The sequence below is a fragment of the Auxenochlorella protothecoides genome (genome assembly GCF_000733215.1).
Source record: "Auxenochlorella protothecoides strain 0710 unplaced genomic scaffold scaffold94, whole genome shotgun sequence".
Taxonomy (NCBI): Eukaryota; Viridiplantae; Chlorophyta; class Trebouxiophyceae; order Chlorellales; family Chlorellaceae; genus Auxenochlorella; species Auxenochlorella protothecoides.
In genome coordinates this window covers 11472-23950 of record NW_011934397.1, presented here as the reverse complement: position 1 = coordinate 23950, position 12479 = coordinate 11472, and the positions used below count along the sequence as shown (strand labels likewise).

At 63.8% G+C, this 12479-nt stretch overlaps 4 protein-coding genes across 4 annotated transcripts in view; 1 reads left to right on the top strand and 3 right to left on the bottom strand.

Moving 5' to 3' along the window:
• Positions 1-111: 111 nt before the first annotated feature.
• F751_6688 (Glutaminyl-peptide cyclotransferase) lies at positions 112-1949 on the bottom strand (the record flags this gene model as incomplete). Its single annotated transcript, XM_011402723.1, has 5 exons — positions 112-357; positions 660-1002; positions 1197-1311; positions 1484-1709; positions 1893-1949. The coding sequence occupies 5 exons, from the start codon at positions 1947-1949 to the stop codon at positions 112-114; spliced, it is 987 nt and encodes a 328-aa protein (XP_011401025.1).
• An 867-nt stretch (positions 1950-2816) lies between these two features.
• Positions 2817-6377, top strand: F751_6687 (Endoglucanase 1; the record flags this gene model as incomplete). Its single annotated transcript, XM_011402722.1, has 10 exons — positions 2817-2880; positions 3012-3191; positions 3331-3478; positions 3661-3772; positions 3964-4130; positions 4285-4453; positions 4614-4700; positions 4883-5032; positions 5406-5985; positions 6232-6377. 10 exons carry the CDS (start codon positions 2817-2819, stop codon positions 6375-6377), a joined length of 1803 nt encoding a protein of 600 aa, XP_011401024.1.
• Positions 6378-6623: 246 nt separating this feature from the next.
• On the bottom strand, positions 6624-8654 carry F751_6686 (Cytochrome P450 26A1; the record flags this gene model as incomplete). Its single annotated transcript, XM_011402721.1, has 6 exons — positions 6624-6747; positions 6842-7006; positions 7251-7461; positions 7679-7883; positions 8078-8396; positions 8503-8654. The coding sequence occupies 6 exons, from the start codon at positions 8652-8654 to the stop codon at positions 6624-6626; spliced, it is 1176 nt and encodes a 391-aa protein (XP_011401023.1).
• A 1917-nt stretch (positions 8655-10571) lies between these two features.
• The window catches only part of F751_6685 (Protein DGCR14), a gene marked incomplete at both ends in the record, with an annotated part of 3034 nt that continues 1126 nt past the window's right edge, over positions 10572-12479 (bottom strand). Inside the window, 4 exons of the mRNA XM_011402720.1 lie at positions 10572-10602; positions 11114-11141; positions 11379-11693; positions 11879-12401. Of these exons, the coding sequence (XP_011401022.1) occupies positions 10572-10602; positions 11114-11141; positions 11379-11693; positions 11879-12401 (897 nt within the window). The remainder of the gene's footprint in view (positions 10603-11113; positions 11142-11378; positions 11694-11878; positions 12402-12479) is intronic.

Genomic DNA, 12479 nt, shown 5'->3' with positions numbered 1-12479 from the left:
GTAACGAATGTATTGAAAGCGCAGGACAGGTCACAGGATTCTTGCAAACACCCGCCCAAGCTCCGGTGTCTGGGTCCCCCGCCCCGCGACCAAGGCAGCCCGCTCGCCCCCTCAGCGCCGCCCGCCAAAGATGCTGGTGTCGACTACGATGCAGGCCTCGCGCAGGTCGGCCAGCAATGAGCCCCGATGCTCCGGCGGCACGGGGACCAATTCGATGCGGTACAAGCGGGGCCAGCGCTTGCCGGTGACAAACAGGCGCCGCCCCTGCGCGTCCCATGCGACGCCATTCAGCACGTCCAGCCGCGGGCCCTTGCGCTCCTCGGCGCTCAGCGAGCCCGCCATGTGGGCCGTGATGCCCTGATGCAGGGGTGGAATGGGAGGGGAAGTGGCTCTCAGCAGGCGCGGGGTGTCCTGGCCGCTCGAAGAAGGGAAGGATGTGCAGGGGAGAGCCAACCAACAGAGGGGGAGGGGATGGCTGTGCACCCCACAAGGGTGCCCCACCGTCTCCGTGCCACATGGCGTCTGATCACCCCCTGCTCGAGAAGGTGGCGCCTCGGCATGCACCTCTGACTCCCCATCCCCATCACACGCCCCACGCCGCAGCCACCACGCAGGACCTCCGCGGACACACACAGCCCCGGCCCCAACCACCCACCCACCCGCAGGTCCACCCAGGCCAGGACGCGGCCGTCGGCGGGGTTGACGCGCACGAGGCACTCCCGGCCCCAGATGTTGGCGAGGATGGCCCCATCCACCCACTCCAGCTCGTTGAGGAAGGGCACGGCGCGGCCGGCGTCCTGCACGGAGCGCTGGTGCAGGCGGGCCATGGTCCCGGGGTCGACCCAGGTGAGCGTGGGGGAGGAGTCGCCCAGGATCAGGCGCGTGCCGTCGTTGGTGATGCCCCAGCCGTCGAGGAGGGGGGTGGAGGCCAGGCGCGCTGCGCCCAGGTCCTCCGTGGCATAGACCCAGGCGCGGGGGGAGCGCCACGTCAGCTGGTACAGGCTGCGGGAGGGGAGGGGGGGGTGGGGCTGGTGAACCAGGGGCCTAGGGATGTTGTGGGGCTGCCTTGTGGCAGGCAGGGGCAAACCCTGGCAAAGACCAGGTGCCGGGCGGCCTGCTGTGAGCGCACCCTGCCACTGCGCGAACAGCAAAACCCCACAGTCCGGGTGCGCTCCGATCCACACGCCGCCCCGCACCTGTTGCCCAACTTGGTGATGCCCTCCGCAAAGTCCTGGGAGGGCAGCGCCCGGGACCTCAGCACCCTGCCGCTGGCAAACTCGACCTGCCGCACCTCCGACTCGCCGTACATACCTGGACGAGGAGGGGATGAGTGGGAAGTGGGGAGAGGCTCATGGGAAGGTGATCCGAGGGAGCCCCTGCTCTGTGCTGGGGCCTTGGCCCCTTCCCCCACTTGCCTGCCAGGCCGACCCAGCCACTTCCCAACAGACATCAACACGCAAGCACCCACCCACCACCCACCCACCCGTGGACTCCCAGAAGAAGTCGGTGCAGTTTCCCTCCTTGCTGCAGGTTCGGCCATACTCCAGACCCTGGGTGAAGGCCTTGGGGTCATGCCAGTGCTCCGAGACGATGCGGTACCGGAACACTTGGGGGGCTGCGGAGTGCGCGGCGGGTGCGGCAGAGGCCGGCCGGGGGAGGCCGGCACCCACCAAGAAATGGTAGGCCAAGGGGATGAGCAGCCCGGCGACCTATGACAGGATAAGGGCATATTGCAGTAGATATCGGTGATTGATGTGCGCTTGGGCGGCTAACAGTTCTCCCCTCGCAAAGAAAACATCGGCGCACCATCAACACTGCTGTTGCACGCCGGGTGATGCGCCACGCTGCTGCAGCCTTGGGAGAGGGAACTATTCTGTTCTTTGGCCTTCGACCCATCTCAGCGTCGGGTCCCCCGCATGCCGAGTGGTCCGGCATGGATCGCGGATCATCATGCGGCGAGGAGCATGCACGGCTGAGCTCTCCCGCAAGCGTCACAGCCCCCGCTCCGATCACTGTGATCGAGTATGTGCCGCGATCACAACTGTAACGAGCAGGACCAGGGCAGGGGAGTGCGGTATGGCGTGAGCTGTATCTTCCCGCTCCACTCCCTCACTCATCCGTGGGGAGGGTTCCCAAGACAGGTGGCGCGCCCGGGGGATAAACCCTGATCCACCAACCAGCGGCAACGCGGTATTGGCTGATCAGAGTGCTGACCCCATATACCGCAAGAAACGTGCAGGATCTGGCCATAAGAATCTCATTTTGCAGTAATCTTATTCTCAACGGCGGGTTGAACCCTGTTCAAGGCACCCTGTTTATCAAGCGGACGAGACTTTTTCTCCAGTCGCCGTCGTGAATGTGAGCCAACCCCGTGCGTTCGTGTGCAGACCTCCTGCTCCCTCGCACCAAATAGGCAATCCTCTCAGAATCCAGGGGTAATGGCATCATCGCCATCGGCCGCCTGTCTCCTGCTGGCCCTCGTGGTCTTGGCTGGGGGCTGGGTGGACGCTCACAGTGCAACCCGCAGACTTCTGGAGACCTCCGCCCCCGGGCCGTCCCCGGTGAGCACCGAAGTCGCCCCCGCCGACTGGTGCAATCAGTGTGGCAATGTCACCGACTACGAACCTGTCTGTGGCAGCGACGGCCAGGTAAACCAGGGCCGCGGGTTTTCTCGGAAGGATCCCCAGATGGGGAAAGGGAGGGAATCCGAATTTTGAATGAGTTTGCCAAGGGGGAGTGAGCGCACCCCGACCCCAAACGCTGAGTGACCCCTCCCACGCCCACAGACCTACGGCAACTCGTGCATCCCTTCGTGCATGAATGTGCGCATCGCCTACTCTGGGAAGTGCAACCCAGCTTGCTACCCGCCTGGATCCAGCGGTGCGGTGGCTGACACCCGAAGAGAACTGGGGTGGGGGGGGATGTGCATGCGTGACTCAAGCAAAGGATTTCAGACCAGTTTGCGCTGTGAAGTCCTTGGTTTGACGTTGCTGCTGCCATCCCCTGCACAGTCGAGGGTGATTGGAGCAGCGTGCAGCCCTACTGCGTCGTCGGCCTGACGTTCCGAAACCTGGCGGAGGCCACTTTCAACGGGTACCCCCAGGCCTGCTCCGCTCCCGGGGTGTGCGACTACGGCGATCGCGACGGCGAAGTCATGACCTACATTCCCACCACCGGCGGGAAGGGACTGAGTGAGTTTGAACTTGGTGGTGCTTTGAGGGGTGTGGTACGTTCAGCAGGGATGTGTGTGCAGGGCAGGGAACTGGACGACAGGCAGCGGCTCCGCCACTTGATTCCCGTTCCCCGTATTCCAATCTTCCACCATATCAGGTGTGACCGCCGCTGCGGCCAACACTGCCATGCCATCGGGATCCGCACCGGCCCCGTATGACTATGTTGAGGCCCTGTCCAAGGTCCTGGTTTACCTGGACGGCCAGATCTCTGGAAAGATCGAGCCCAAGGCCCAGCGTCTGACATGGTGAGCAATGGGGCTGGGTGACCCCAAGCTGGTGCTCTTGAGTGGATTCTTTCCCTCTTTGCATGCATAGCAGTAGTGGGTGACATCAGCGGGTAGCCACATCCAGTGAGAAGGATAGCCTGCGTTGCAGCATGCCAAATGTCCCATGTCAACCAAAACCCCATCCTGCACACCCCTCCCAGGCGCGGCGACTCCTGCCTGACCTGCAAAGGAAAGTATGGCGAGGACCTTACTGGCGGGTATTACGAGTCCGGAGGCTCCAGCATGAAGATGAGCGTCGTTCACAATTTCCAGGTGGGCAAGAAGAAAGGAAGGACACCGAATGTGGTAGGGAAAGCGTTCAACGCCCATCAGGGAAATGTAATCTCAACCTCGAGATGTACAGACGAGAGTAAGCTGCCTTTTGCGTTGTGCTCGTTGAGTGCATCTGCATGACTGGGCTCTTTTACCCCACCCCAAACCCTGAGACTCCGTTGCCATGCCAGGTCTCCCTCATGGCTTGGGCGGGTGTGTTCTTCAAGAAGGGTTTCCAGGCGTCTGGGACCATGGACGAGCTCAAGTGGAAGGTCAAGCATGGCGCAGACTACCTGCTCAATTCCCTCGTCAGTCAGGACCCCTGCATCTTTGCCGGCGCCAACGGCAATTCCACACAGTACGTCCATACAGGCAGCAGCGGCATGACTGCCCTGCCGTGGGGAGCCGGACATGTGGCCACATGGCACCCACCAGGCCATTGATCTTTCTATCATGCCATTCATATCAGCCCCCATATCCCTCACAACCTGTCTCTCTTATGATACCACCAGGGATTTTGACAACTTCTCACCCCTGGAGTACTACGAGCAGTATGTGGGGCCCCGCCCCACCGGCTACTTCACCGCTGGCGATCCGGGCAGTGAGGCCACTGGGGGCGCCGCCGCCGCCCTGGCAGCTGCCGCCTACCTGCTCAAGAGCGACATGCCAGAGTGGTACAGCGTGAGTGGCAGAGTGGGGAAGAGAGAGGAGGGACCCCGGCGACATCCTTTTACATGTGTTGTGGCTCATCATGTGCGACTGGATAGGATGCCCTGGTCCATCCCGATGCTGTGCGCCAGATCCCACACCCTTTCCTCCCCACCGCCACCCCACCCGCCAGTCGACCATAGCGAAGGCCACTGCCCTGTATGAGTTTGCCTCCACCAACCCCAAGTCTTTCAAGACGTCCTCCGACCCAGTCATCAAGGTGTGTTGTTGCGGGGAGTGTTTTTGGTCTGGCTGGATAGAAAGAATATGAAGGAGAGAGGAGCATTAGATCGCATAGGATTCACTTGTGTGATTTCTGACGAGCAATGCATTTGCGTCACCGTGTTTGATCCCGTCAATCTTCTCAAACCATCCCATCCTCCCTCCTTTCTCTGCACGCAGCTCATGCAAGCCCTGTATGCGACAGACGGTGACTACCATGACGAGCTGACGTGGGCCGCTGCCTGGCTGTACAAGGCAACCGGGAAGAAGAAGTTCCTGAGTGAGGCCGAGAAGTGGTGGGCGCAGTCTACCTTCCACAACACGCTGGAGGTATGCTGGGAGGACTTGGGTGGCGTGGGCTGTGGGACTGCAGGATTTTTGAGGGAGATCAGGTTGAGGGTTGAGGTGGTACAGGGAGGCTGTAGAGGAGCCTGTGGCTTGCAGGGGAGGCTGATTTGGTCTCAAAGCCTGTGTTGGTCAGTCTGGCCAGCCGTAGCTGCAGTGCAGGCCTTGCATACCTTTGCCTGAGGGAATTTTGGTTCTGCACACGAAGATTGAGTCCAATTAGGAGGGCGGCCCACAGTGCGATGACGCCGCCAGGAGTCTCAGTGCAGGCATCTGTTGGGATTGCCCCACCTCGGACCCTTCCCTGTCTCCCCGCGACACATGATAAAAAACACCCCACCACCCCATCACGACCCAGGTCTGGAACTACTACGGCGCCAACGCCGTCTTGCTCGCCTCTCTGGACCCCGGCAATGGCGCCTACGCCGCAGGCGCTCGCCAGTTCTTCGACCAGTACCTGACCGGCGCGATCGGGCACACCCTGGGTGGCGCGGCATACCCCTACCACTGGTCCTCCAACATGCACGTGGCCAATGTGGCCATGCTGGGTGCCATGCACGCCGATGCCATGGCGGCGGCCGATGCCGGCTACGCCGCGCGCCTGCTCAATTACGCCCACTTCCAGGTCGACTACCTGCTGGGCGACGTGGGGCGCAGCTGGATCGTGGGCTTTGGCAACGACTACCCCACCTACCTCTGGCACAAGCCCTCCTACTTCTCCACCTCCACCTGGACCGAGGCCATGGGGGAGAAGTTGTGGACTGGGCGTGACGTCGGGCCCTGGTCCTCCAAGCAGACAGGGACCGACAAATTCCTGCAGCGCGGCCAGATGGTCATGATCTCCAGCCTGCAGCCGCAGCCGCACATCGCCTACGGCGCGGTCTGGGGCTCGCCGCTGTACAACGATGGGCTCATCGCCAGTCGCAAGGACTACACCTGTGAGAGTCGGCTGGGGAGTTGTCGGAGGGAAAGGAGAGCTTGGGGCTGATCACACCGGGAGTGCGCAGCCCATGGGGCAATGGATGTTCTCAACCTGCCTGCATGGGCATGGAGCTGCTCAGCTCAACCAGACCGGCCACATCGCAAACTTTGTGCTGGGGTGCCCTCGCCAGACACCCCATTCACACTCACACTCGCACAAGTACAATCCTTGGAACCCACCCCTCCCTCGACACCCTCGCCAGATGCGGAGCCATCCAACCCCGCCAACACCGCCATCGTCGGGGCGCTGGCCCACATGGTCCAGTTCTACGGACTGCAGGGCCCCTACACCGGCGACATGGACGAGGTACTGGACGTCGACTACTCCGACCTGCTCTCCAGCGCCTGACCATGCCCCGGACCAGGTGTCGCGTGACCCTTTCAACCTCGGCGAGTATCGGACCGCGCCCCGCTGAGAAACGCCGGGCTTGCCACCCTGCCCGCCGCCGAGACCCTGTTCCCCCTCCCATGTCCAAACCCCTCTGTTCACCCCGTCTTCATGCCCTTATCCTCTGGCTGGTGCCCCCATCGCGACGTGTATCCATGTAAAAACTGGACTGTGACGACGGCGGGCGGCGAGGCGAGGCATGCAGGATTAGGCGCTGGGCGCTTTGCCAGTGAGGTGCCTGGGTCTGAGGCGGATTGGCATTCCCCGCAGGGGCCGGGCCAGGGGGATGTAGTGCCATGCCTCCGCATGGTCCAAGAACTCGACGTCGTACCTTGCAAAATGGGGAGGGGACTGTGTGCAAGGGATGCCAGCGTGAAACGTGATCGCATAGCAGCGCCCAACACCCCGCCTCCAGGCTCGCACACCTTCGTGTCAGCAGGGCCAGGAAGATCTTGAGCTCCGCCATGGAGAGGAGGTTGCCCAGGCAGAGGCGGGGCCCGCCCCCAAACGGCATCCACGCGGCGTCCCTGGATGCCTCTGGCGCCATCCACCGCTCTGGACAGAAGGCCAGAGGTTTGCTGCCCTCAAACCTGCCACGGTTCGTCGGAGAGCTGTCAGGTGACCATCAGGCTCCACGCCCAGTGCTGGGCCCTGGGTGCGGGTGCTGAACACCACCACCCGCTGGCACCTCTGTCTGGTGCATGCTCTTGTGTTGGGCCACCGTACTATCCACGCACAGCGCATTCCAGTCCTACCCTCAGCTCCGCCCACCCCATCCCCGTCACTGCCTCCCAAACAGTTTCTCCCTTCGAGCAACTTTCAACAGCCGCCCACCTTGGATCCAGCTGCATGGTGGAGCGCAGGCCAGCCACCACCGGCTGGCCGGGTCGCACCCAGAATCCGCCCTCCTCAAAACCCTGGATGGCGGTGCGCGGCACGATGGGCACCACCGGGGTCCTGCGCATGCTTTCTTTCACCCAGCCTTCTGCCAGGGGCATGGCTGCCAGGGCTGTGGGGGTCAGCTCCTCCCCATGCTCCGCAATTACTGCTGCCTGCGGCTTGCATGCATGGAGGGGTGTCGCGTCATGAAGGCAGCATCAGGGCCTCGCATGCCGTTCTTGCTAGTGCGCAAGTGCACTCGGCACAGAACAAGGATCTACCACAGGCGCAGCGAGCCCGCTTACTCGTACACATGCACATTCACCTACACAGGAGGTTCCCCCTCGACCAGCCTGCCTGCTCTGCACGCAGGGCCTGCACACCCTCTGGGTGCTTCCGCATCTCCTCCAGCAGGCACAGCATGGCAGTGGCGCTGGTGTCATGCCCGGCAAAGAGCAGGGTCATCACGTTGTCCAGGAGCTCCAGGGTCGAGTAGGGCACCCCCCTTTCATCCCTGGCGTCCAGCATCACCCTGATGGCACAGAACTCTGTCCCGCTGCGTGATGCCTCGATGCTTTCGAGCACCATCTGCGCATGGGGAGGAAAGTACTGGGGCTCCAGCATCACATGGGGAATGCAAATGGTAAGGACTGTTCATCAGAGGGTTGAGCTGTCCGGTCCCCTTGCAATTTTCCGAGCCACCTTGAGTGCTGACCCATTCTTCCACTTCACGCAGTGCTACATCAAATCTCGACCCTCCACAGAAAAGATACAAGGTCTACCTGATCAAGGGCGGCTCGTGCCTTGCGGGCCTTCCCGAAGCGTGTCCAAGACAGGTCTATGCGCCAGGCAAACAGGCCCTCCAGCCACGTCGTCACGAGGCGCTGGAAGGCAGGGAACGCCTCGGCCTGCATCCAGGGCCCACCGGTCCCCGCGATCACGCCAATGGCGATCTTCAGGGCCAGCGAGTTCACCGCTTTATAGGCTAGGACAGGGTCTGCCGAGCCGCACCAGGCCTCCAAGGCCGCCGAGGTGGCGCTGGAGATGAAGGGGTAGTAGCCTTGCACCGCCCGAGGGGTGAAGGCAGGGAGCATCATGCGCCTGTTTGGGTGATGGGAGAAAGAATGGAATCCTGCTGGGTGCACAGAAAGGGCAGGGTTGATGGTAGGATGAATCTCTGGATATCAATTGCATCCGTCCATTTAACCTGAGGCGGGCATGGTCTGGCCCTGCCAGGTTCGACAGGGAATGCCGGCCCAGCAGGGCGGCGGTGGCTGGCGGCCACTGGGACCGCACGAGCTGATCTTCGCCCTGAAGCACTTTGCGCAGGTTAGCAGCTCCTACATCGTAGGTGGACATCAGATTATTATTTTATGAAGAAGTGAGCTCGCAGATGGGGCCATGGAATCTCCAACACTGTGACGCATGCGATGCGCTACGCACCCGAAACGAATACTGTGCTCCGACCGAGGAAGGAGCGGACATACACAGGGCCGCCATGAAGATGTGAGCGCCTGGTCGAGTCAGGAAGGTTACCATGTATGAGCGCAGGAATGGCAGCATCAATCCAAAACGGCCGGGGAGGTGGCGGGGCTGCTCCAGGGGGAGCAAGGAAGTGCCAGAGCATCAGGAGGCCGACCATGCCGACAGCGATCCCTGTCAATGCGGTGCTGAGCGGAAGCCATTCGAGCCAGCATTGCAAACCGACGCTATAGATCGCCATCGGAACTCCATTCAAGCCTCATCGTCGGTGCCCGGCATAAATCACAAGGCACGACCCGGCGTCATACTATCGTGCTCGTGGCCGCCGGTATTCCCGGCGCAGATTCTGCCCGACGATGACCCTGGACCGATGCACCATAGCAGATATCGATTTTGGATTATTGCAACGGCGAATGTCATGAGTATTGGTTTTGGGGAGCACCTCGTGGAGGATCCATCATATATGCCAGATAGCCCTGGCGCGTCAGTGGGAAAGTAGCATTCTATTCGACCTCGCGGCTGTCATGGGCAACGCGCGCGAATGCCGATCAGCTTCACATGCAGCTATTCACTCTCGGAGTAGTATAATCTACACTATGTACCTGGATGCACGGCACCCCAGGCAACCGGGGGGGCGCTGCCGAGCACTTCCACAACCTGCAGACGCTCACCGATGAGCTCCTGGAGCATGTCCTGTCTCGATGCTCTGTCATGGACATCTGTCGGGTGTCAAAGGTGTCGCGACGTCTGCGCGATGTGACCTGGCGCTCCGAAGTGATCTGGGCGGAGCAGTGGAGCCGGACCTACCCTGGCCTTTCTCCACCCCCAGAGGACCAGGAGGTGGCGCGGACGGACGATGAACATGCGACAGGAATGCGAATTTCCTCCTCGTACATGCTGCGGGCCTTCCGGGAGCAGTGGACCAGGAGGAGCAGGGACGCCGCTGTGGTCCGCAGAGCACGGAGGGCTGCACGGGCAAGCAAGGTCCAAGTCTTGGAGCAGGGGGTGCACCGACTGCAGCGAGCCGTCCAGGCCGAGCGTGCTCTCCTGGCCAGCCTGCACGAGCAGCTGCACGGCCTGTCGACATCGAGGCGTGCAGGATTGTTGTTATGTCTGGGTGGTGGTCCAGGATCTGGATGGGCATGCAAGGATACGAGCCCATCCCAACAAGGATGTGCCAACAGGGGGCATGGACTGGGTCGACAGCCTGATGCCGATGTTACTAAAGACAGCATGCCCTACTACTCCGCCCTCTTCCATGGTGCGCAGGAGCATGCAGCGGTCCAGCCATCAGGCTGGCGTCCTGTGGCATCCCCATGCGGTTCAGCAGGGCTTGCAGCGCGTCACGGAGCAGGTCCCTCTGCGGGTGCGCAGGGCCATGCATCGCGGTGGCAGCCCTCGCACCTGCCACCCCTTCTGGCCGTGGAGCATGCTCGTCGCGAGGCCCGCCCCAGTGTCCTCCCAGTCCCCGTGCAGGCGGAGGAGGTGGAGGCGAGCCTGCAGCAGCGCCTCCGCGAGTCCCGGCTGGAGCTCTCCAAGCTGTCCAACCAGCTGGGGGCCGAGACGCGGCGCCTGAGGGCCGCCCACGCCAAGCTGGCCCAGCTGCTCCCCTGAGAGGTGTGGGCCATCCTGGGCACGGGCCATGCCAGGCAGTGTGCTGCGGCCTGCGACACGCATGGCGCTCATGCAGTCAGCGGCGATTAGAGCATGTGGAGAGTGAAGTCTTTACAGAAGCTACATCAGGCTGTCCCTGCCTGCACTCGCCTCCTTGGAACACAATGCACGGCGCGACTGTCACAGGGAGTAGCGACCATGACTGTTCTGCCTCAGCCAGTCCAGGAGGCAGGGTCTCAGGGACATCACACTTGCTCGGTCAAGCATGTCAGATGTGGAGCAGGCCGTCGGTCACATGCGACCCCGGCGCCGGTGAGGCTTCGTTGCCTGTGCGGCCCGCAGCAGCCCTGTCACCCCCCGCCCTATTCGCCTCGGGCACCTCGTGCCGCAACGGCGTAGCCGCGGGCGTGGCCGCGGCCGAGCCCCAGCCGCCGCGGTGCCCCGTGGAGGGCGGCCGGGCGAGGCCGGCGTAGCTCGCACGCAGCGCGGCGTCGCGGTGCTCGCCCGGCCTGGGGCGCTTGCCCCCCGCCCCGCCCAAGCTCCCCGCCAGCCGCCTGGCGGCGCCGGACAGGGGCGTGGCGGCGCCCCGCCTAGGCCCCGGCGTGCGCTGCGCGACCAGGCGGGCCAGCGCCCCGGAGGGCCGCGGCGGCGCCCCCGCCCGCCCGCCCGCCGCCGGGGCGGACCGCTGCGCCAGGTCGCGCCCCGTCTGCTCGCGCGCCGACGACTCGCGGATGTGGAACTTGGCGGCGCCTGCGGGCGCAGCGCAGAGGAGGAGGAGGAGGGGGATTGATGGTGGAGGTACTGTACATTCCACGGGTGGCTGGCCAAACGGCGCGGTGTCGAGGATGGCAGCATGGCAGCGCAGGATGCAGCGACGAGCGACGTTCCACGCAGCACCGGCTCCCAGCGGCCATCCAGCGTCGGCGTTCATGGCTCGGAAAACATAAACTTGCTCCCGCTTCGACATGAATAGACCATGGCCCGTACCTGCATTGAGATCCCCTGCAGGCAGGTCCTCTGCCTCGATGCGCAGGGGCGTGGCCTGGATGTCGCCCCAGGTCATGAAGGGCGTGGCCTCGCCCGGGTCAAAGGAGGGCGTGGCCAGCACGGGGTAGGACAGGCCGTCCACGCCGACAAAGGCGGCGCCGTGCAGCGACCCAGGTGACCCGGGCTGCGTCCCGGTGGCGCTGGAGGCGGGGGTTGTGTCGCCGCAGGAGGAGAGGGCCTGGGGACCCGGGAACCGCGTGTTCCGGTGCTTGATGGCCTTTGGGGGACCCTGGACCTGCGCCGCCCGCTCCTTATCTGTGGATAGGGTGTGGAGGGGAGGAAAGGGGGGGGGGGCCCCCGAGGAATGTGTGGAGCAAGGGAGGTGGGACTGGTGGTGAGGGGGCTCGGCGGGGAACCTAGGGGATGTGAGTGAGGGTTGCTGCAGCGGCATTGCAGGGCAAGGGGAGACACAACTTCTCAACATGACGAAGAATCCTCACCTGAGAGGGCCAGGGCATCCCGCTGGCTCCCATCGTACATGAGGGCGTTCCTGGGCTCGTACCGCCACTGCACGAGGCGGTCGGAGGGCTGCCCCCCCGTTCCGAACCCGTCGGTCGGCCGGGGACCCGCGGCGGATTTGATGGCCTGTTCCCCAGACCCCGGCGGGGCGGCAATGGCGGCGTACGCCTCCGTCCTCCTCCCATTCTCCGTGGCCAGCAGCGCGGCGAAGGAGGCGTTGTCCTCGCTGGTGTGCGCGCGCATGAAAGCGTCCAGGGACATCGCAGGGGCCTGGGCGGCGCCGGACGCCGCGCGTGCGCCGCCTGCGCCGCCGTGGAGGGTGACCGGGGTGGACAGGTCGCCGGTGGGGGTGGGCAGGTCGCCAGCCAGGACGCGCGCGCCCGTGCCACCCGGAGTGAAGAGGGGGCCCGCCCCCGTCGAGGTGCCCGGGCGCAGGCCCGCCCGCCGGGCCGCAAAGGCCACCTGCGCCTCGCGCATTCGGGCCGGGTCGCCGCTGCGCACGGCCTGTGGCGTGGGAGTGGGAGTTTAAAGTGGTCTGAGACACGTGTGTGTGTGTGGGGGGGGGGGGGGGGGGGTTGTGGT